The sequence below is a fragment of the Pteropus medius genome, unplaced genomic scaffold (genome assembly GCF_902729225.1).
Source record: "Pteropus medius unplaced genomic scaffold, Ma_sr-lr_union100, whole genome shotgun sequence".
NCBI lineage: Eukaryota > Metazoa > Chordata > Mammalia > Chiroptera > Pteropodidae > Pteropus > Pteropus medius.
The window spans coordinates 5,386,914-5,411,387 of NW_024356249.1; the positions used below are offsets into that span (position 1 = coordinate 5,386,914).

General features: G+C 34.5%; 1 protein-coding gene and 1 pseudogene across 9 annotated transcripts in view; one reads left to right on the top strand and one right to left on the bottom strand.

The window, feature by feature from the left end:
- Positions 1–24,474, top strand: part of CNOT4 (CCR4-NOT transcription complex subunit 4) — a 127,213-nt gene that overhangs the window by 92,055 nt on the left and 10,684 nt on the right. For 7 of the 9 annotated variants that reach the window (XM_039860852.1, XM_039860854.1, XM_039860853.1 and 4 more), the window contains 3 exons: positions 917–974; positions 2,621–2,870; positions 4,323–4,820. In XM_039860852.1, coding sequence (XP_039716786.1) covers positions 917–974; positions 2,621–2,870; positions 4,323–4,820 — 806 coding nt within the window. Of the gene's footprint in view, positions 1–916; positions 975–2,620; positions 2,871–4,322; positions 4,821–9,710; positions 17,879–24,474 lie in introns of those variants that run through there. The other 2 variants (XM_039860861.1, XM_039860860.1) reach the window with 1 other exon arrangement.
- On the bottom strand, positions 22,453–22,571 carry LOC120601318 (uncharacterized; annotated as a pseudogene).

Sequence of the window (24,474 nt, forward strand, 5' to 3'; positions counted from 1 at the left end):
TGGTAAGGTGACTTTGTTTATATATTCAGGCAATAAAATAATTTTGAGAAATTTGGATCTTAATTTTTTTTTTCTGTAGTATTGTATCAGAAATAGGTATTTGTATTTGGATACTAATACTTATCTTTTGTTCAAGTACTGGGGGGTTTAATAAAATTAGTTGTAGAAATGGTTCGCTATTTCTGTGTCAACACTGTCAGTAGCTTCTAAAGAGCTCTTTTGTTCTTAAGTTAGTGGAGTTAAAATGGACTTGAAGTTAGCAATTCTGTGTTACTCCACTGTGGTACTGCATTTTTTCTATATGGAAGTTAAGTTTTAATGTTTTGTTTTTTTTTTTGAGTCAATAGTTTGCACTAAAGTTTGTTTCTATTAATATTGTGTATGTGTGTTGTATAGTGTATATGTTTGTGTATACACATGCACATGTCTTTAGAGTTATGATTAGGATCTTGAAGTATTAAATTCGTTGCTCTTAAGAACCTGTAGAGAACATTTCAGTAACTTTATGCTCCAGTCAAACACCTAGAAAGATGGATATTATTTCAAGTTTAATGGGGAATGTGTTTATCCTGTGCATAAAACTAAATAATGAATTAGACTTTTGACCTATGAATTGAAGTAGTATCCTTTAAGCAGGATACTACTTTATGCTTTTTTTTTTTTCTCCCCCAATAAGCTATTGTTTCACGTATTGTTTTTGGAGAATCTCATTAGAATGTAAGTTGCCTGAAGGTAGGGATTTTATGTTATGCTTATTTGTATCCTTAATGTCTTACATCCATAATGCTTCAGTAAATGTTAAGATGATAAGATGTCTGTTTTTTTTCTGGCTTTGGGGGTGTTTATTTTTCTTGTGGAAGAATGATTTTACTCTGATTTTATTCGATTTGTTTTTTTTGTTTTTTTCCTTTTACAGCCCCATTGACAAACCTTCAGATTCTCTCAGTATAGGGAATGGTGATAATTCCCAGCAGGTAAGATTTTGATACTGTTATCTTTCCATTTATCTGCTATTCCCCAAACAGGGCATTCTGTGTAAGTGAGTTTTCTAGATAGTAAAAATAACTTAAAATACTAAACAATTTAAAATGCTTTTAGTGGACATCTTTGTTAAATGTATTATAATCAGCCTTCTTTTCCTCCACAGAATATATAGAGCCTAATTTAACCCTTTCTTGATGACTCAAAATTACTATTGTATGGCAATACATTAGTGTCCTTACAGTCTGCTGATATTATTGGTCTTTTTGACCCTGCCCAAAATAGTCCCAGACTAGCATGCTTCCTGCATTCTCATTTTAAGAGTTGTTTCTATGCCATGTGCTCCTCTTCTCCCTTGCTATCAACTTTAATTTTCTGTTTCCCTCACTGTACTTGCCTCCGACAGTTTTCCTCCTTCCCCCAAATGACTGTGGAATTTGAAACAATAGACCAAATAGTTAAGTTCACAGTTGCACCCAAAATGATACTGAGTGAGGAGGTCCTGATCTTTAGAGTGTGCTTTGTATCATCTTAGCTAGTTGCTAGTTCTTGATTGGTTAAGGTTTTGAATGAACACCTTACATTGGTAAAAAAAAAAAAATGTAGTTCTGTTGTTTTCCATAGAGTGCCCTGTTCCCCAGAGTCTCTGTGAGAAACTTAGAGATCTAAAATACGCTGCTTTTCCACAATTTTGGCTCACAAATTCCATAAAAGAATTTGAAAATCTGTATGTCCCCTTATGTATTTTAGGTTAACATTAAAGATTTTTTTCATAATAAGGTTAAAAAATTGCAAAGGATATAATGTCCAGCATATTGTAAATATTGGTATTTTAATTTGATCAAAGCAACTTATATAAATATAAATTTTGATAAAAATTAGTTATTAAACATAAACACTACAGTTATATTGGAAATTCACCTCTTATTGAGATAGGTAGGGCCATTTTAAATTAGTTTTCATGTATCCAGAGATGAATATTACCTGTTGGTTCAAGGAGATGATTTTCAGCAGCAATCTTAGTCATGCTTTTTTCTAAATGGAAGTGCTGAGAGATTTGTTGGTATAAATAAGAAATGAAAGAAACAGTATTATATTAATGTCATTCAAATCTTTAATCTCCTTCTGAATTAAATACCTAAAAATCACATAAAGATCTGTCATAAAAATTTTTATGATGTGTTTGGAAATGACTTGTTTAGATCTTCTTTTCGTTTTGTTGAAAACGAATGTATTGGGAATCACTTTGCTTGCAAAAGAATCCAGTCATTAGAGTCTGTAGCTCTCTCATCATCAACCTGTTTCTAATAAATTTTTGTTTGGCTCCCAGAAAGTTTTCACTCTTGGGCACAAAATACTATAGTTAGATCCCAGAGAGTGAGAAATATTCTTTTCTTCACAAAGTGAGAAAGTTAGGTTTTAAAAGGAGAAGAGAATGGCTTACTGAGAGTGTCTTTTTTAGAAAAGAGTACATATGTAAGTTGATGGATTTTTTGAAAATTCATGCTCTCATAAAAAAGTCCTCAAGTACCCCAGCTTGAAGATCACTATTCTAATACCTTTTGTTGCAAGTCTTTTTAATTGTGGTTTATTAAAATGCATAAATTTATATTGAATATTCTTTTCCTGTTTTATTTAGATATCTAACAGTGATACGCCTTCACCACCACCTGGTTTATCAAAATCTAACCCAGTCATCCCCATCAATTCATCCAATCACAGTGCACGGTCTCCTTTTGAAGGGGCAGTAACTGAGTCACAGTCGTTATTCTCAGATAACTTTCGACATCCCAACCCTATTCCAAGTGGGCTTCCTCCTTTCCCCAGTTCCCCACAGACATCCAGTGACTGGCCTACAGCACCAGAGCCACAGAGCCTCTTCACATCAGGTATATAACAGAACTAGCGCGTGATAATAATTAGACCAAAATGAGCCCCTTCCTCGCTGAATGTGTTTTTATCCTTTCGTCTCCACTCTCTTTTTCATAAAAATGTAAACATTTAAACTGCGTGGAATTGGATGGTTCGATAAGTTGTATGACCTAGAACTTATTATGTGAATAGACAGATTTTTCTAGAAATGAATGATTAGATCATTTTTCCTATAATAAAACATTTCCTCTTTTAGGAAGTATTAAGGGCTTACATTTTTAATCATATTTGTGTGTGTCTAATTAAATTTAAGATTTTTTTCCCCAGCTGTCAAAAGATGTTAGTTTATATTAAAAGTTATATTTTGGCATTTTTGAGCCATTTTCATTTTTATTTATTATAAGTTCTCTTATTAATGTGTAGGATGGCATAAAATTAACATTGACAATAGCACATACTATTGTCAATCGAGCAGACAAGTTTTTGAAAAACTAAAGATTAAATAGATACTTTTAAGTTGTTATTTTTTTCTTAGCAGTATATAAAACATTTTCAAATCATACTTTGTCTTTAAAAGATACTGAAAAAGATAAAATTTACTAATTCTGTCATGTTTGTTACTTATTTCTTTTAAATAACTTAGTCAGGGTTTTAACCCATTTCCCATTTAGGAAAAAAAAGTACAGCTTGCTGCATACATTCATTTAATTTGACATAAACACACTCTTTGAGGATGAAGCAAATCTGACTGGTTTTCAGTGTGAAAATAAAATATAAAAACTGTTCTTGGAATTATTTATAAACAGAAATGTGTACATAAATCGGATTCATCAAATGAATCTTTGGCTAACAACTGTTCCAGAATGATGTTAACATCACATGTAGGAATGCTACGTTTTCTAGGATTTGACATTTTCAGTGATCGAGAATTACTATATTTTGTAAATAGAAATACCACTACTAAAAACAGAATTCTGTAAATAGAGTGATGTAATTTGTTTCCAAAGACTATCAATATACTAGAGCGATGCGAAAATAATAATAAAAGTGAGATATTTCATGTCAAACTTTGGGGGTGAGGTTAGGATGGTAATCTGTGAGTTATCTTGGAGTAAATGCTGCAGCCATAAGTGCCGCTGAGGGAGTATTCTCAGGGTAAATAAGAAATGGGTTAATCGTGAATGGCCGAGTGTATATTTTGGATTTCAAATACTTTGTTTTCTTTGATTAGCAAAATCAGTCTGTATTACTCAATTTTCGAAGTTAGTAACTTAAGAATGAAATCATTACTAGAAGTATATAAGCTCTTTTATAATTTTATAATCTGAATGTGCTAAGAAATTACACATATTTCATATATATTTGCCTTTATCTTGAATATGATGTTTAACTTTCACTAGTGTGGCTACCCATTAAATATAAAAGTGAGGTATATATTTTAAAGTCATCACTAATTTTTTCCCCAACAGAAACAATCCCAGTAGCGTCCTCTACAGACTGGCAAGCAGCATTTGGCTTTGGTTCTTCTAAACAACCAGAGGATGACTTGGGTTTTGATCCTTTTGATGTCACTCGAAAAGCCTTAGCAGACCTGATTGAAAAGGAACTGTCAGTCCAAGACCAGCCTTCCCTTTCGCCCACATCTCTTCAGAACTCCTCTTCACACACTACAACCGCCAAAGGTCCAGGCTCTGGATTCCTGCATCCTGCTGCACCTACAAATGCCAACTCTCTCAATAGTACCTTTTCAGTCTTGCCACAGAGGTTCCCTCAATTTCAGCAGCACCGAGCGGTTTATAATTCATTCAGTTTTCCAGGCCAGGCAGCCCGCTATCCTTGGATGGCCTTTCCACGCAATAGCATCATGCACTTGAACCACACAGCAAACCCCACCTCAAATAGTAATTTCTTGGACTTGAGTCTCCCGCCACAGCACAACACAGGTCTGGGAGGGATCCCTATAGCAGGTAGGTTCATTTATAGCCTTTGAGAATTTGTGAATAATTTATGCCTTCAGGTTGTTGGGTGGTAGGGAGGGAACTTTTGAATAATAGAATTCTTATCATTAGTCTTGGAAATTTCTGTGGGAAAACGAAGTCATCATTATTATCTAAATTTTTTTAATTGGGTGGATGCCTTGTAATATTGAGCTTTATGAGGATGGTGGAGTATTATACCTAGTTACTGCTTGGAATCGTTTCACTTAATAGGATAGTTACCAATCTTGCATATGGCCTATAAATACAAAAAGAAAAAAAATGGGCTCTGAAATTATGGTGCTATAAAGTTTAACACCATGGTAAAATTCTGATTATACATTCTAAAAGTACACTGGTTCAAAAAAAATTTTTTTTAAGGATGGTAATTAGTGAGAGCATGAGGGATAAAGCCACTCTCTAACTACTTTTGGCAGTTATTTATTTTGACTGATATATACACACACACATCAAAACTGTGATATATATTAATAAAGTACTTAATATTTGAGAACTCTGGTTATTAGTGTTTCACAGACATACGTGCATAGGTATACTTTCTGTGAAAAAGGAATTTGTTCAAGGAGAGAGATTTTCCCTTTTGGTCTGTCATTTTTATTTTGGGGGGAAATATTAAGTTCCTATAAGTGATGCCAGAATACTTCTGGTTTTGTACTGCTACCCTTGAAGGTTTCAGAACTTTTGCTTTTTAAAGTCCCATATAACATTAGATCAAGTGACTTCTGTATGTAAAGCAATCATTCTTAGTAATAGTCTTCTTTTATTGATTTCATTTGGGCTTTAGAGATGATGGTTAAAAGAGAGTTTGTTCCCTTCTGATTTCTCTCAAGTAGAATAGAATAGTCCCTCACTTATATCTAATTCATAAAATTTATTTTTATCCATTATCATAGCCTTAAGATATGGCATGGCACATTATTTTGTTAATGTGCTGTTACCAGCAAGGTGTTTGTTCTCTTGTTTTTAGCAAGGTTCATACATGAATTTATAGAGATCTATCAAAATTCTTTGGCTCTAATCTCTTTGTAACCAACAGAATTTCATTTTTAAGGCAAGTAGGTGGGTCGAGAGAATATTGTTTGTGGCCGTTGATGCAGTGAAGTTAACAGTTGATGCAGTGAAGTTAATTTACATAATCTTGATAACACTTAATGTAGCAGTTTGCACATCAGTGGGACTCATGGTATTTGTTTATTTGATATGGTAGGTAGTATATGATCCAGTGACATTTTTCAATCCTCTTTTTCTATATGGTATTCACTTACGAAACACTAAGTATTCAGTTACTGGTACTCCTTTTTTTCTTCCATTCAAGACAGCTTATTAGAGTGTAACTTTGTTTTGTTTTATTTTGTTTTGATAATTTAGAAATGTGGCATTGTAATTATTAGTGTATCTCATAATTGATTATAACATTAAAAGTTAAAGTTAAGTTCTAAATATTCTAAGCATTTAAAAATAAACTATTAAACTAATTACAATGAATATTTGAGTTGCTATTTGCCCATCAATGAACTAGGCCATGTGGATAATACGAAAGAAGTATAAAATATGGCTACTGTTTCTAGGTACTTAACAGTTTAGTTGAATAGATAAAAATTAAGATTATTTATAAAAGTGGTAACTGTGATACTAGAATCTGAGAGGCATTAATGGAGCTTATAATTGTTGGGGAGCCTTCTTTGAAGAAGTAGAAATGATCTGTACTATGGTATCTTGGATTTAGGTTAGAGCCAGAGGGAAAGAGAAAGACCTTTTATGTTGATGGAAATGCCTGAATAAAGGCATAGAGGCAGGAACTGCCTTCTGTAACAGGATGTGTTTCATGTATTGTAGAGAGAGAGTGGATGAGAAGACGGGATGCTCAGATAGCCAGGCAAAACAGCATGGACTTGATATGATAAGAAGGAGGATACCTTTGTAGAACTCTAGTTCTTAGCTGTTTTTATTGTGTACTTTTATTTGACTTTTATATGACCGTTATCTGTTCTTCCAGTTTATTACGTTGTCCATTAGCACAGAAAGAGCAGTTTTAATCCAGATATTTCAAGCCAGTAGGTGTTCTAGAAATGCCACAGCGATGATGAGTAATCACTACTTTATGAGTATAGTTGTCCTCGTGTTAGTCATTTGAAATCTTCATCTAAAGTAGAGAGAGACTTTATGAAAAAAAAAAATGTGGCATTAAATTATGGTCTTATCTTTGTGGATTTTCTTTTAACATATGTTCAACCATAGAGCATAAAATACTTTTTTTCTCTAGAAATTCTAAGGTCACCAAATGTAGGTTCTGAAACATTGTTGTATTTTGTGGGAGATGGGGAGAGTTCATTATTTCAGTTTTTTAGTTTTTGACTGTACATACTTACTTGGTATTTAAATGGTGATTTGTGATTAAGGTTATTATTAGATTATTTTTAAGGCTCTGATGACTAGAGAAATTTTAGTTTTAAGGTACCAAAATATTTAAAATTGTTATCAAGAATTACTCAGAATCCTCTTTTGGCCTATAAATATTTGGCAGATACCTCAGGAGGCTGAATGTGCTAAGCTTCAAAACAGAATAGCTGTATAATTGTAGCAAGATGATATAGGATTTTCAGTAACAATTAGATATGACAGAAAGTAAAATTCTGAAAAGCTGTGTCTAATTTGAAGCAATTTACTACCTAGACAATATCTGCCTTCCCCACCCCGAGTTCTAACTCAGTTGTACTTGAGTCAAACTGTTGAAATAGGCTCAACTTTGTATCCTGCAGTGAATAAATATCATGGTATCTTACACAGAGTAGCTTTCCTTAAGTGCTTCATAATGGAAACTGCTTTGGTGAGAGAAGCCATTTTAAGAGATGCTTAGACAATATTCTATGCTGGAAAAAGCAGGTGTATTTATTCTTTAGATATATAGAACAAATTAGGGTCCCTGACCCTCAGGAGCAAATACCGAAATGTGTCAGTCACCTGCATATCATTTAGATACCATATCTATATTATATGTGTGTATTTAAATTTTTAGTTTTGCTTATTTCAGTTCATTATTAAAAATTGATATATCTGAAACCTACCATGGGAAGGATAGTTATGAGAAGTTTGACAGAAATGTGGCTTCCATTTCATTTGCCTAATTGAAAACATTTTTGTGTTTAAAATTAGCTATTAGGAAAAATTTATTTTAGCAGCATTTTCTTGGCAGCACATTTGGTTTGTTAAGTTTAGAAGAATTTTTGAAATATTCTTGGGAGAAACTTTGATTAGTGGGCAGTTACAGTAAGTCCATTCAGATCTCTTTTATTATTGGAACCATGTGCTTTTGTTTTAAAAAGTAACTTTTCTGGTCCTAAAAAGTGACTTATCTTGTCCAGCTCCTAATTTTAAGAATGGCAAAACTGTGTGCCTAAAAGGTTAAATAATTTGTTAAAGGTCACACATTAAGTTAGTAAGAGAATTAGCATAAGAACCGGATCCCAAATTCAATAACTGAAATGTTTTTCCACTACAACATAGATGTTCTCCTTCATCAATGAAGATCACTGGCATGTACCTTAAGTTGGCTTTCTTCCCTTAGTTATTGATTTTTGCTCTCACACACTTACAGGTCTCTTTAGGTCTCTTTTTTTATCAACAGTATCTATTTGAGACAATTGACCCAGCTCAGGGATATTGCCAAATAGTTTGAAGTTTATTGACTTGATGAAAGTTAATCATCTGCTTAGTCCTCCTTAGGTACCATATTCTTTCTCACCAAAAACTCTAGTATCAAATTTCCTTTACACACCCTTATTGCTGTGTACTTGGGGTTTATAGAATCTCTGCCAGTTTACTGAAAAACTATAAAATAACCTGTTCTAAAGACTGAAATCCTTTTCTTCTTGTTGTCAGTTAAGCTATCTTTCCAAATGTAATTTTGCAGATATGTTTTTAAGGAATTCTGCCAAGATGTTTTTATTCCATAATGCTAAAAATTATTTGGAAAACAAATAATAAAATAAAATAGCCTGTAAGCATTGTTGTTTCAAGATATACTTAAAAAAGTATTTAAAACTGTTTAGGGTTGGATTTTTTTTTCCATGTTTTTGATCATTCAGTTTTACTTATGAGAGGACATTTTTCTTTAAATTTTTTTGTTTCTGAATTAGCTCTTTTAACTGTGACTTGATTGAATTTGAGTCATGTGTGAAACAAGTCACTTGTAGTCAAATAATTATCAATTATAATTAGGAGAACTGATCTCATTTCATGTATAGTTCCCTTGACCTAGAAGTAGTCATCTCGCTTTCAGTCAATTGGATCATTGTATTGTGAGTATTTTACTGTTTTCTAATTACCTCAAAAGTACACATTAAATTTTCAGATGCTGTAAGGTAATTTACTAAATTAATATATTTATATCTTTTTATTTCTCTTTTCTAAACATAATTTCTGCTTTTAAAACATGAATTTTATTTTTCGCTTTTAAAAATTACATTTTCATTTCTGTGAATTAATTTTAATTTTTTCAGAAAATACTACTTACTATTAGCAATATCTGTATTTTATAAGGGGTCCAATTGGCTTGGAAAAGAATGGCTTTCCTGGTCTCTTTTTATTTTATTTTTTTGTATATTTATAATTCTAAATCTATTATATTTGTTCTCATATCTGACATAGTACTAAATTTAAGGGTATGTTTAGAGTGTAACTACTTTCTAGATACTTGATAAGTCAATATTTTAAAATTCATGTCTTGTTTCACACCCGGATTCCAACCATTAAGCATGTGTTTTATATTTGTATCAATATTCCAGATATTGAAATCATTTTTAAAGGGACTGTTAACAAATCTAGTCACCCATAACTAGACCATGACTGACTTTTCCACAGGGGAAGAAGAGGTGAAGGTTTCGACCATGCCACTGTCAGCCTCTTCCCATTCATTACAACAAGGACAGCAGCCTACAAGTCTCCACACTACTGTGGCCTGACAACAGAACTGAGAGCAGAGGATTAGACTCTGGGGTGCTTGCATGGGCAACCGGATTTTTGCATGATTCCTTTCTGATTTTGCATTTAATGTATACACCCAAAAGAGCCAATATAAACGTTCCTCATGCCTACAACTAGTGTGTTAACTCATAGTTGCTGAAGTATTTCTTCATTAGGCCTTTAACACAGTTTATTAGCATAATAATTTTGACATTGTTTCTCATGAGCGATACTATTTTTAACTCACACAAATAAACTTGTAGTACTAATTAAGATCCCAGATGAGATTAGCTAGAATTGTTATTTTGGCTCTATTATTGAAAATATACAAAGATAATGGTAGTTCCTTGTTTTCTGATTTGTGAAAAAAATGGTAATATCCTTATATACTCATGAAAGTTTGACAATTGAGAAGATAATGTCATATTGCATTTTTTGAATACTTGAGAAGAATACACATAAAACAAAATTGGTGGTGTCATTTAATGCTCAGAAGGATGTTGTCAGCAATTGTTTTTAGTTGTATGGATTTATATCCTATATTATGCATTACATGTTTAGAAACTGTTTTTGTTCTTTCTCATTTGCACATTTGCACTTTCATTTTGAATGGTTGTTAATTATATATAGACGGTTAAAAGATAATTATTATAGACTAAATGCAATATAATCTCTTTTCTAATGCACTGCCTAGTATACCAGGAAATGCCTCAGAAACAGAATTTCAACTTACAGTTGATTTATCAGAAACTTGAATTTGGGGTAAATGTATGTGAGAAGCAACCATAGTGTAACTTTTTTTTTTTTTTTTTTTTTTTAAACGGTACTTCTGTGGGATCTGTTTGGAAATTTCATTGTTCAATAACTGAAATGTGATAATAAAACTGTATTACAAGTACCTGACCAGAATGAGACTAAGGTGGAAGAGAAGAGATTGGGGATCCTCTAAAATTAGGCCACGTAAGTTGTCATGGATAATTTTAGTTAATCACAGAGAATAGTGGAGTACTATATTAGGACATAATGTGAAGTGGTACTTTTGGATAATACAACAATTTCTTGCAATAGTTTAAAAACTGATAATGAAAGACAATAAACTGAATTCGATTCTGAGCAGTGGACAAAAGAAGATTCAGAAAACATGACCTGAATTAAGCAATTGGAGGAAAGGGGAAAATCAGAGCTCCTCTTGAGATTTTCAAAAAGCAATTATGACTTAAAAGATTTGCCTTAAATTGTTAAATTTAAAAAAACCAAAAAGCCTAGAGATTTAAAATTAAAAAACCAAAAAGCCTAGAGATTTAAAATTCTGACAGAGCAATGTGTGAGGAGATGATACTTAATATGTTGGATTGGAATTTTCAAGGTTACCTCTCTACATAAAGTTTGATTACTTTCTCTTAGATCTGATACAACAGATTAAATAGCTTTGTCCTGAGGTGTAGTGGAAAATTAAAATCTATTCTTAGATAGTCTTTGATTTGCTTAACTGAGAGTGGAGAAACAGCTACTTATCTAGCCATTTAAGTTATTTTTGTGAAATTCTGCATAAATGACAATCTCATTTTTTAGAAGTGACTTTAAGACAGCATTATAAGAAATTTAGAAAATATAAATAAAGTAGTATAGATTTATTAGACAGAAGCCTTTTATCGTTGGTTAATTATGGTTTTATTTTTGCTGTAAGAGGCAAAGACTTCCATTTAAGGTGTCCCGTGGTGGCCAAGGCTCTTGGCCTTTGTTAGCTTGGGCTGCCTGTATTGAAGCTTACAGGCACATAGCTTTCTCCAGCCTTCAGTACAAGCCTTTCATCTCCTGGATCTTCTTACAAAGACAGAAGAAGTTAACTCCTATTTACTTCTCTGTTTTGAGAGTTATACCTGTTATACAAGGATTCTTTCCCGTAGTAGCTTTTTCTCTTTCTCATTCCTAACCAGTGCCAAAAAAGTGTCACATAGTTTGCCCAGACTTGCCAGACCCCAGAACTGTCTTCCCTCCTGCCATGCGTCAGGACAGTGCTTCTGGGGCACTTAAGCTTCAACTTACATATTTTCACATAGAAAACTAAAGATTATCCTTTACCTAACTTTGTGATTCTGAGACTTTGTAAGCCTAAGAATACTAAACCTCACAGTTGTGCTTACTGAATATTTCAGATAATATTTTTTTTAAAATAAAGTCTTAAAATCATAGTCATAATTAATTATACTAAAGTACAGAAGAAATTATATGTAGAAGAAAGCACCACTTCACATAGCAAATATATCAATGAAACCAAGTGATGGTAAAGAATGAGAAATTTTTTGAAAAAGCTTCATATTGTTTCTGATAAATTCCTGCATGTTTGATCTATCATGCACAAGGGGAATTTTCTATGCTTTTGCATACTTAACCTTTAAAAAGTGACTGACTAGTCTTTTCCTTCAGTCGAGAGTTATACCTGGAGTCCAGAACTTTTTGGACGTACTTACAAAGTTATAAACTTGTGTGTATGTACATCTGTCCGTTTTTTTTTCAGGGGAGAAGATCCATAGTTTTTTGATCTGTAAAGGGTTTGCTGACACCCCCAAGAAAAAAAAGGAACTTCTGCCTTGAAATGTTTTTAGTGCCACCCTAGGAACTAGAGACCTAGACCAAATGATTTTAGTCATGTGATGAATGTCAGATGCCTCTTTATTTCTTAAAGATTCCATTAGAAAATATTTTCTGATTAATAGTACTTTCTTTTTCATTCTGCTATTTTGTTTTTCCAGGTGGTGTTTTTATATACTCTTCCCTTATTTCAACAAAGCGTTAATTAAATATTTGAGTGCCTATTCCGTGTGGTGACTTGAGCTCGATCTTGAGGAATATAAGATTGTGTAAAGTACAGACCCTGTTATCAAGGATAACAGTCTAGTGACAGTTTTATTTCAAATTATTTCTGTAAGATCGGCTCTTGATATATCTTAACCACAAGGACAGCCGCAGTAGTCCAAATGTATTTCATTATTTATCAGTCTGACAGTGGCAACAAAAGGTATTGAATACTAATATTTGAAATTTTTAAAAATTAATAATTTGGCAGAAGTAAAAAAAAAACCTTAACAAGGAAGACATACATTCATTATTCTAATTTAAATATTTCTTAGTCGTGTGTGTATGCTCATGTCTCTTATTCTTAGCATCTTGGAACTTAAGTGGAGCTTTCTATATATGTGTTTTTTAATGCATTGTGTCTGTCACATTTTTACTGACATGGCTCCTATTTGTACGGTTTTCCAAGCACCTTCAAGACTGCCCGAGCCCTCCTCCGCTGTGACACAGATTAATAGGGAGCCACCCGCACAGAGGCATTGCCTCAGAAATCAGAAAGCCAAGAGAAAGGAATGAATTGCAGCTGCATTAAAATCTTATAGAATGAACACCACTGTGTTACTTATGCATACATAAAAACTGTGGGGCATTTTTTCCTGTGCTGAGTTATAAAGTTTTGGATTTTTGTTTATTTGATCAGGAAGTTTCTCCAAATATGCTTAATTGGCTTTAGGAAATGGACATCATACAATTGAAAACAATAACTTCTTTAAAAAATTCTTATATATAAAGAGATGCTAACCCCAAATATCACATATATGTCTTTTTCTGCAAAATATGACCAAAGTCAGTTATCTGGTGTCAAGCCAGCCCTTCTGCCCTTAGTGCTGTGCCTCTCTCCTCTCAGCCTTTTTATCTGAGTACTTACTGCATTGTCTCCTTGTGCTGAATTAAAAAGGCAGTAATAGATGTAGGTATCACACATGGAATGTTTAGTGAACTAATCAGACACTATGCTGATACAAAAATAAGAATGGGAATTAGAGAAAGAAGCTATTGTGAGCTAGTTCAAGGAAAGACTTCATTAAAAGTATGGGGCTTTTTTGTTTTGAAGGATGACTGAAATTTAGGTGATGAACGGGGGCGGAGCGCAGGGAATACAGTACAAAGAATAGATTTGAACAAAGAATTAGAGACAGATTAACTTGATCTGTAGGGGTTAGGAGGAAGGACATTGAGGAGATGGACACTTATCTGAGGCATACAGATTGTAAGAAGGTGGGACAAGTGTGCAAAGACCTTGAAAACTAGGAAGAAGACTTTAATCTTGATGTGGATGTGGTTGGTGGTAGAGGACTATAGGGTCTCTGGTAAGGATGTAACTTGATTGCAGCATTTTAAGCAGATTAATTTGGTATATGTTTGCTTGAAATTAGGACCAGTTAGAAAGCAGTTCTAGTATGTCATTGCTGCTGGCCAGTGCAAAATAGATGGCCTGAACTAGAACAATAATAGAAATGGAAAAGAAATGATGAGTTAGAAATCAGAAAAGATGAGATCTAAGAAAAGGCCTTTGGGTTTGGCTAGGTCCCTAGTGACTTTTAAAAATGTAACTTTCATAGAAAGATACAGATAGAAAGCAGATTCATAGGATTCCTGAGGAAGTGGCAAGGGTATGGATGTAGTCAGTAATTATTGACTGCGTACTTAAGACATTTAGCAACAGAGGGAAAGAGAAAAACAAGATGCTAACTAGATAGATTGGTAGATCTTAGAAGTCATTGCTTTAAGATAAGTGAGATACCTGAATATTTAAAGACAGAACATATAGAGCCAATTGAGAGGAAGACATGGACAGTGCTGAAGAGAAGATAGGCTAATCAAGTAGGATAACAGATTTCTGTAGGTGTTTGGGAGGAGGTAAGCTCCTGAGATGGGGTTAGGTTATGGGTTTAGCTTTAAAGGGGTAGGATGTATTTCCTGTTACTTGTAAGAACAATCAGAAAATCTAGATGAGAGAATGAGATTAGAGAAAAAGAATAGATGAAGGGGCTTATATCAGTAATTATCAAATGTATATAGTTTGGGGATAGGGGTGAAAGAGTAGAGTTGGGAGCCTGTAAAGAAAGCAGATGAAATAAATCTATGAGAATAAGCCTGGAAGTGCATTGGAAAGAAATTAACAAATCGTCGAGTAAAGACAAGGATCAAATTTAAAAGTTTGACAGTCTAAATATGTATGGTTTTGTATGTTGCTCTGGTTGAACACAAAGCATCAGGAGTAAACAAAGCAAATATTGAAAGTTTGGTTAGAAGTTGAAGAAGAAAAGACACAAAGTTATTCAAGAAGACAATATTGAAATACCCAATCTTGTGGTCGAGAAAAGTCTAGTAAGGCAGGGAAGAACCAGTGGTGTCAGTGATTTTAGATTTTGATGAGGACAAAGAGCACGGGTATGGCGTTGTTAAGGGAACAGATTAGGAGACTGGTTAGTGTGATGGCCGCTTAGTGTTGAATGATGAGTGAGGACCAGAGAACGGTTGGTAGATAGATATCTTAACATTAGGTCTGGGGTTTGGAAAGTTTAGCTTTCATAACCCCTATGGTCTCTTCCCTTCCTGTTTTCCTGCCAGTCCTTGAGAGTATGAAGTTAGACTGTATGAAAGAGAATTACAGAAAGCATGGTATTGCTTGGGGGACTCCTGGGTCAGGTTTCCTCTAAGTTGATGGCAATCCAAAAGAAAACTTCCCTCAATAGAATGAAGAGTTCCTTCCTTGAAACTCGGTAGGAGATTGCAGAAGAAGGGGAAGGCCTGGGAAAAGCTAGAGATGAGATTGGACAGGTGGAGGTAAGCCTGGTGAGTGTGAGGGATTGGTAGACATGTTACTTATGATGGGATGGATTTAATTTAGACAGAGGGAGTAGGTATGGCTTATGATGAGTCCAATAGTTGAGAAGTCCATATTACTGGTATGAGCTTTTCTCTCCTGAGCTTACATAGAAACTGGAAAGCATCAGCTTTCCACCCACATAGGGAAAGTATCTCTTCTTACTTAGTTGAATTAGTTCATTCTGCTTTTCTTTATTGGAATTAAAAGCAGTGGAGTGGTGAAGAGTAGAGAGGAATGAAGCATTTTATCATAACTGGTTATAAAAGCATTTGAACAGTTTTCCCCCAAAGAGAATGTGTTGCGTGAATAGATACATACCTGCAAGTTATTGGACTAATCTACTCTTGGTCCTCATATTTCGTGTACTTAGATGTGACCTTTAGGAAAAATTGCTGAAGATGTCGTGGAACAGGGACGGAGATACAGAAATACAACATATTTTTCCTCCTCATCCAATTAATAGCAAATATGACTAGTTTGGAAATGCCCTTAATTTCCTGACACTAAAATATCTTTAAACTCACTGGACTTGTACCATACCTGTCAGCTGAGATAATCAACTATGACGTTTAAAAATGATAATACTTCAAAGTACACGTCATCACTCAAGAATACTGTGCATGCGAAACTGTGCTGAATGATGAGGAAGCTGCTGCTGCTTGGATCTCCTTCCTGCCCCGTGGTTTGCTGCCACTGGTATCCTTCGCAACCTTATGTTTCTGGGCAGACCAGCCGTTAGCTTCTTTAATCAGGAGCTTTCCCCAAAGAATCACTCTTGAGAATCCAAGATTCATTAAAGAGAATCTATTCTGTACCCTGAATTTGAGTTATGCAGAAATCTGGTTTCCACACCTGTTAGGTACCTAGAACCAAAGGCAGGCCTAAGCAAACTAAGCTGCTTGAGAATATGACCGAAGTACCTAGAAGTTCCATGAAACAGCTGGAAACTGTTGTACTTGAGAACCAATTCATTTTCTCTAGGTTTCCTCCGACCAAAGAGCTGTTGACTTGACTTTGTTCTTAGTCCACTTCACATGTTACAGTTATTCTAAAGGTTCCCGGGAGCTCCAGGCTGGCCCTGGAAAATGTCATCCTTAGAACAGCTTTGTCGTTCGATCCTGTCTTTGGTACTCGGACCCAGTATTATGCTCTGTTACAAAGCAACACCCCCAAAAGCTTGTTTTTACCCCTTTGTTTAATTTATAAAGCCTTTTAAGGACCCAGTACCTTACTTTTAAAATTGGGGTGAAATTCATATAACAATTAACTACTTTAAAGGGTACAATTCAGTGTCCCAGTACTGTTCTTTAACTGTCTCAATGTTAAAATAGCAGAATAAATAACCCACTCCAACTGTGAGAGTTTTGGTCCATTCTTGTGGAGGCTGTGTGGCAGAAGCTGCATCCAGACTCAGTGTTTTACCCAGCAGCCTGAAAGGCAAATGTTATACCTTAAAATATTCCTCACTTCTTCACAGCAGTACTACTTGAGTTGTGGGTCAAGCAGCTTTTATACCCCACCCTCCTTCAAAAAAGGGGGAGGGGATAAGAAGCTGTAGGCAAGAGACCCTTAAGATACTTGCTTTCCTGGGTGGGTAAAAATGTTTGAAGCAGTCATCCGAATGATTTTGAAACCGCAATAATAATAGTCTTGCTGTCTTTATGACATTTGATTAGCATTATGTAAAGAAAAGTTTTGCTTTGCAAAGTTAAAGTACAAGCCTAGCTCTCTGGGTATGAAGTTGAATGTGCGTGTGCATGTGTGTTGCTTTATATAGAGTAATTTTCATTTAAATCCTCTACTTTGTAAATACAGCAGAGGAAGAAGTGTCAGGCCATCTCTCTGTGACTTTTGATGTGTTCATCCCTGTCATGTTCTGATTAATTGATATGTTCAGGATAAATGCTGTGCTTAAATTCCGTCTTTCTCTAAATAGTTTTTTAAAGAAATAAAGACCCTATTTAAATGCAGCGAGGTTACAATACTGGTGCCCACCTCACCCCTGGACATGTTTTATCTGAGCAAGTATTTACATAGATTTCTCTCATCTATTTTCACTCCGACCACTAAGGACACCCATCCCATGTCACACTGCTTGGGAAAACCTAAGAAAATGGTAATAAAAGATTTGTGTTAGAATCATGAAATTTCAGAACTGTGAAGTATCTAACATAGTCTTTAACAATCTTCCTTTTAAACACCAAAAGATAACGATAATAATAAACAAGGCTCAGAAGGATTGTGATTTGCCCATAATCACATTCTAACAACAATTTAAAATTCTGTTAGCCTTCGCCATCTGAATTTGCTTTTATACATGTAACTCTAGGAGAAAAAATAACTTCATTATTCCAAATATATCTTTTCTCTAAACTTTGTTGTGTCTTACAGTTTGATTATTATAGTAGTTCTCACAAGTCAAGGGCCTTCAACTGTGAATATCAGTGCAAATAATATTGCACTACTGGCAACTATTATCACAGATCCTGTACGTTGTCAAAACAGCCTCGCGTTAAATGTGACCTAGTGGTCTTGGAGTAACTTTAGCAGGAGGGAAATGTAACCTCGTGGGTACTCTTAAAGTAGACTTAAAAAACTTACCAATGTCAGAAACAAAATCAATGGTAAAACAGAGGTGGAATTATATTTACCCCGGATTCTTCTACAGTGCCAGAACATTTAAGAACTAACATGCATGACACTAGACTGGTGATATCTTTAATAATCCAGAATGGAAAAAAAATCTTACAATAATGGCACCAAGATGTACCACACCTACACTAAAGGTGTGATCTCCGATTCATCTTCCAAGAGCTACTATATGCTACACCATGTAAAATGATAGCATATCTCATTTTTTTAAAATCAAGGAGGTTGTTGTTTTCAGCATAATGAAACAGGGAAAGCTCCACAAGGATTTAAAGATGATAATACCATCACCATCTCCAAGAAGAAGTGCAGGAAAGCTGACTGCAATCAACTTTTATAGCCTAGTGCTGTTTCCTAACATGGTGAGATCTTATCCCAAGGACTTTGCCAGCATTTACGCGCTAACGGTCTTGCATACTGAAGTAATGTGTCCATGGAACAGAACTCGGTGATCTGGAACATTACTGGAATGTCTTTAAACATATGTTGGCATTTGCAAGAAGACCGACATCCTGAAGCTGTTTTATTTTTTTCTTTATTACACCCACAAATTAAGTATCCAGCTAAAGGTAAAGGAGGCCCTGGGTTATGACTTCATCAACCAAGTAGGAAGGTTTCTTACTGGCTTTAAGCTGAGTGTTGGGCTACCATTGTTTCACTTACGTTTTCTCTATTTAAAAATGTAAGTTTTGTTAAAATTCATGATTATAGATTACTGAAATATGCCCTTTCCCCTTCCCCCTCCCCCCATTTAGGGTAAGATTTAGGAACTGGTCTGTTTCTTTTTACTTCTAAACTGTTAACATTCACTAATTAACCTAACCGTAGTCCTCCCCAGTCCCAGATAGGTATAATAACATTCCTTGCTCGACTTTTAGTATAGTTACTACTATTAGGTCTAAACTCGCAAGATCTTGCCTGTATTTCAGATGGTAGGTGATTGGAATTAAGGCTCTTACTAAAATAAGCAAAGATCCTAAATAACCTCCAGAGAAATACACACAACCATGCAACCTTTGTTGTAAAACGTGCTTTCAGGTTTTAATCTTGACCACCATGAGTCTCATTCTGATAGCTTGTGCTCACCTCTCTGTCCCATTTCTTTTTCTTTGGACGAAGAAATTGTTTCTTTGTCTATATAACTTACCAACAATTAGAGGGGGTGGTCTCGACAGGACCTAGATGTCCACTACTTGTGTGATTCTCTGACAGGATCCCTGAGAGACCTGAATTTTCCCTTTTCAAAGGAGAAAGTTCTGTCCCTATCAGACTACTGAATCTCTATGATCAATTATCTCCCTAGTAACCAGTCTACTATCTTTCAACTGTTTCCAAACTGGCTTTTGATTTTAAGTGATCATATTCTTTTCTCTTTTGCTTTTAAAACAATACATTTAAACAAAATGTTGTCTGGGTGTCAGAGTAGATTGAGAAACAACCATTTGGCACTGTTAAATGTCAAACTGATAAAGTTTTTGACATTACGAGACTGGTGGTATTTACTTTCCCTAGCTTCCAAGTTATTCTAGCTTTTTAAAAATCACATAATGCTTTTAGGTAATATGACTAAAATTCAGTGTTTTTCAAATGTGTGTGACTTTTAACAGTTTTTTCACTAAAATGTTCTAGTTCAATATAAAGCTCCAGTGGTGAAATAAGAATTGTAATTTCTAATTTATATTTGAGAATGTATTCATCTGCCCTCCCCTCTTTACTTCCTGCCTTCCTTCCTTCACAGTAAGACTCAACACTGATTGAGAATTGGTTCTGTCAAGACTATCTCTAGCAGTCTTTTCCAAATCAAGTATAATAAATCATAACTAAGGATGAACACTTAAATAAATGAATATATGGTTTTTAAAATAAATAAATATGTGTTTTAAATCTTTTTTAAACTAAGACTCCTTCATGAACTGGTGGTGAACATATAAGTCTTTGAATTCGTCAGGGTATTGAAGGATGTATTCTTATTAGGACTACGTCTTTTAAAATCAAGACATGAAAGTTGGAAGCAAAAAGTTTTTTATTTTCCGTACTTAGTGAATAAATAGTGAGGAGAAAAAGTAAAATAGTCTTTTTTATGTTATTTATTACATAGCTGAAATAGTTAAATTTCAAAATATACATGCTTGTTCTGAAAAATCAAATGTTTATGTATAAAACAGCCTCAAAACAAACTTTAACACCTATCTCTTGGCTTGGGTAAATAGTCCAATGAGAACGTCAACTCTCAGAGGTGTATGCTTGGTCTGTTGGTCTGGAAATATCTGTCACCATGACTGTACTCATATCTGTTTCATTTAGTTTTAGTATAAAACTCTGAGAAAGTTAATTCATTTCCTGAAATAATTTTTTTCTGAAATTAAGAAATAAAGTTATTGTTTTAATACTTAAAAATATTTTCTAAAAATGAAGCTCTTAGCTGGATTATGAAGAATTCATCCATTAAAATCGTTTCAGAGCATGGATAATTTTAGTCTTCTCTTTAGTATTTTTGTGACTTTGATTTATAATCTTAAGAGCCATTTCTCAGAAAAAGATAAGACTGAATGATTTTTACTGTTGAAACGAAAGTGAGCTGTATGATCAAATTGAGTAAAAAACTGGATTTGTAGTATTTAATAACTTTTAGAAAATTTGGAAATCTTTTAATTTGGAAAATTATGAACATCGGAAGTCTAGGAATTTCAATAGACACATAACCATAGGGGATTTGCTGGTTAGGCAGCAAAATACTTTGGTCTGAATATGAGCCTGAAGAGGAACTTATCCCTACCATATAAACATTTTATTGGTGCCACACTATCAAAAGCTATCACTGACTTTGTTCAGAATGGCCGACTTCCAATGATCCACTGAAGAAATGTAAAAACAAAGCAGAACAGCATGACTTTTAGGAGGTTGCTGCAGAATATTATGGCATCAAACACCGGAGAAAATGATAGAGAGTAGACATTCAATAAATGTTCATTGAATGAAAGCTTATGTTTGAGCGAGTGATGTTAGTGTCTTTTTGCTTCTGGAGGCCTGCGAAGCTTGGATCTGCTTTGTGTTACATCTGGACTTTTGGAAGCTTTTAATCAGATTCATTTGCACATGAGTTCTGACTTACATCTTGGTTGTACTGTGGCAGTCAGTGTTAAGAGTCCCCTCATCACTCCATGAATCAGCTCTTTTCTTCTGTCTTTATTACCTCCTAACTATGGAAACCTCAACTCTTGACTTTTCCTTGTTTTCCCAAGACCAGCTCCCCATCACACTAACCTTAAAAAATTTTACCTAATAACACTTCTTAATCCAGTTTCTCATTTGTGATTCTCTCTCTCTTCCCTCTACTTTCCTAAGTAGGAAGGAGTCTTAAAGGCGCTTGTAATTGTTATTTTTTTCTTGGTTAAACCAAAATCTTTTTCCCATTTGTACTTCTGGTTAAATATATGAAAGCAGTTACCACTTGTCTAGTGACGTCTTAAATGTAGATGAAAAATTCTTAGTTTTCCCAACCGTTCCGTACTTAACATGGTTTTTTGTTCTCTCTGTAGTCCAGTTCTCCTCTACGTGTATTTCGACTTGACAGTAAATGCCTTTCTTAAACTATGAAGCACACACCGTAATATAATAACCCAGATGTGATTAGATGATGACCTACTTTTTTATTAAAAATATTATTACTAATATTTGAATATTTCTTTACAGTTGGCAGAATTTTTTAATAAAATCATTTATGAGGTAAATATCATCCCCATTTTGTAAATGGGGAAACTAAGGCTCATTTGTGATTTGCCTAATGTTATACAATTGCTGATTTAGACATATCAGTTTCCATGGTCTTAATGTTACCTTTTTAGAAGTTCCATTACCCAGTTGTCATATCATGTATTATAAGCCTGTTAAGGTCTTGTAGGCTAGACCTTTTTTCGTACACACGACTGGTTAATTAGATTCTTCCATATCGTGCCTTGCAAATGCATTTGTAGACATCCAAATATATATATCTGTTAAATTTTTATGTGTTTGGATTTGATGTAGAGTGTATCTTGTTTATGTGTCACCATCTTACAAGTTTATCTTATGAAAGAACTACGTGGTTATAAAGTGATAAGATAAATGTTAGTAGTAACATTAATAAATATTTGAAGAATTTAAATTTAAATTTCAAGAATTTAAGTTTGAAGAACTTAAGAATAGTTGCAGTTTTACTTTTTTTTTTTTTTACGAAGTCAGCCTTGGTTGACCTCACAGATTGTGAGGACCTCGTCAGCTTACAGTCCCTTATTTTATTTTTATTATTATTATTATTTTTTGCACCTGCAGCACCTGGTCTTCCTAGGTGGCCTCCCATCCAAGTACTAACCAGGCTCGACCCTGCTTAGCTTCTGAGATCAGAGGGGATCGGGCCTGTTCAGGGTGGCATGACCATAGACAAGAATAGTTGCAGTTTTAATTATAGATTTTGTCATCTCTAGAATTGGCTTTCATTTGCATATTTAAGTTAACTTTGTGGGTTTTGTTAAGTATAATAAAAAGCATGGAGTCAAAAGATAGGCCAAGTGGTAGCTCAGGAACTTTTAGGCCGACACACAGTATCTTAAATTCTGTGAAAATTAATCTAAACTTTGCTGGAATCTGTGCCATACTCTATCATCTTATCCCAAAATGTTACCATCAGAAAACTTATCAGAAACAACTGAGTTCAAGATATATTTATGACACCCTAGGATGCCTACCTAAAGAATAAATTACTTCGATATGATTGGTTCTTTATGGAAATGCATTTTCACTCTCATTACTTTTGTTTTATGTAATCGATGTGTCACTGAGATGGGACTGGAGCTAGCTGCAGTCTTTGGGTGTGGGCAGGAAACAGAAGAAGAAAGGAAATGGACCATGAGTTATAGAAGGAGGACTTTCCCAATAGAAAACAATCGTCAGTAGAACCTGCCTCCCTGACTACTTGTTCCACTTCAAAATTAAAAGTTTAACTTCTTAAGTATTTCAGTTAGAAGGGAACTGAGGCTCTAGACAAATGCTACATATTATTTCTCACGAAAAATGCTGCTGAACACAAGCAATAGAGCAGTGCTTGCTTAAACCTATCATAGTCATTTCTAAAAAAAATCATCCAGCTTCTAATCTGTTTCAGAATTTTCCCAAGAACTAATAAGCATGTAGCTAATAGAGTCTACCATTCGTCCTTTTCTGGCATTTCTCTTAACAGTGGTTTTATGGTCACACCTGAGGATTAATACCCTGGGATAGAATTATTTTGTACCCAGAGATTTTGAACTTATTTAAATTGAGTTATTCTACTGTCTTTGCATCTGTACTGACAGTTATCTTCTATACGTTGCTCTATCTGTCCTTTCTGGTTTGAGGATTGTGTGCTCTTTTATAAAGAAGATGGAAGGATGCAAAATGAAGATGGAAGTACGTACCTCTGTCTTCTCTTGGAGTTTAACGTTGTGACAGGTTGAGTAGTGACTTTTCCTAATTTTCTATTCGAATTTAGCTTTTTCTTGCCTTCATTTTTCACAAGCTTCAGTCATTATGGATTCTGATTTTAATCTTCAAGGATTATGATACTCTTACATACAGGTAGGTTATATACCTCCATCCATCTTTTCTTTTCAAATCTAATCCCATGAGATTCTCTCTGTGCAACAACTGGTTTTTTTAGATTTCTTCCCAGTTTTCCTTACTAGAATCATTATTGCATAGTCAGAATGTCATATTTTAGCATCTTCTGTGGCCTATGAAGCACTACTCCCTGGAACTCTGGGACCACCCTGACCCATCCTTTTTTGTCCTTTTGTGAAAAGCTGTTATCTCAGAAAACCTAGAAGCAAATGTCCGAGGCTGTGCATTCAGGAAGCTTAAAATACCTCGTGAGATTCAGGTTCAGGGATCATTCACTATATGCAAAGAGGATTAAATCAAGGCCCATTTCCTGGAGGAGCTAGCAGTCTAATAGGAAAAACTGACATGTAAATGGATGATTACAATACACTGTGGTAATTGCAAAAATAGCCAGCATGCCAGCCAGCCAATTCTTATTCCTGCTTCTGCAAATCCTAGAATTATGTCACATACCCTTTAGGGCTTCTATCATGTTCTCAGTAGCCAAGCAGTTCTTCGTTGGTCACAACTCAAGAGTATAAATTTCCCTCCTTGTTTCCACCTTGAGAAAGATAGGTGCAGGAAGTGAATTTTATCAGGTTTATTTTCTTCCAGTAGATTTAGACCTCAGGTATTAGGGTAGTCGACACCCTTCCTATCTCTGCAGTTTTATCATTTGTTTTGGTGGGATCATATTCTTGTGATCTGTAT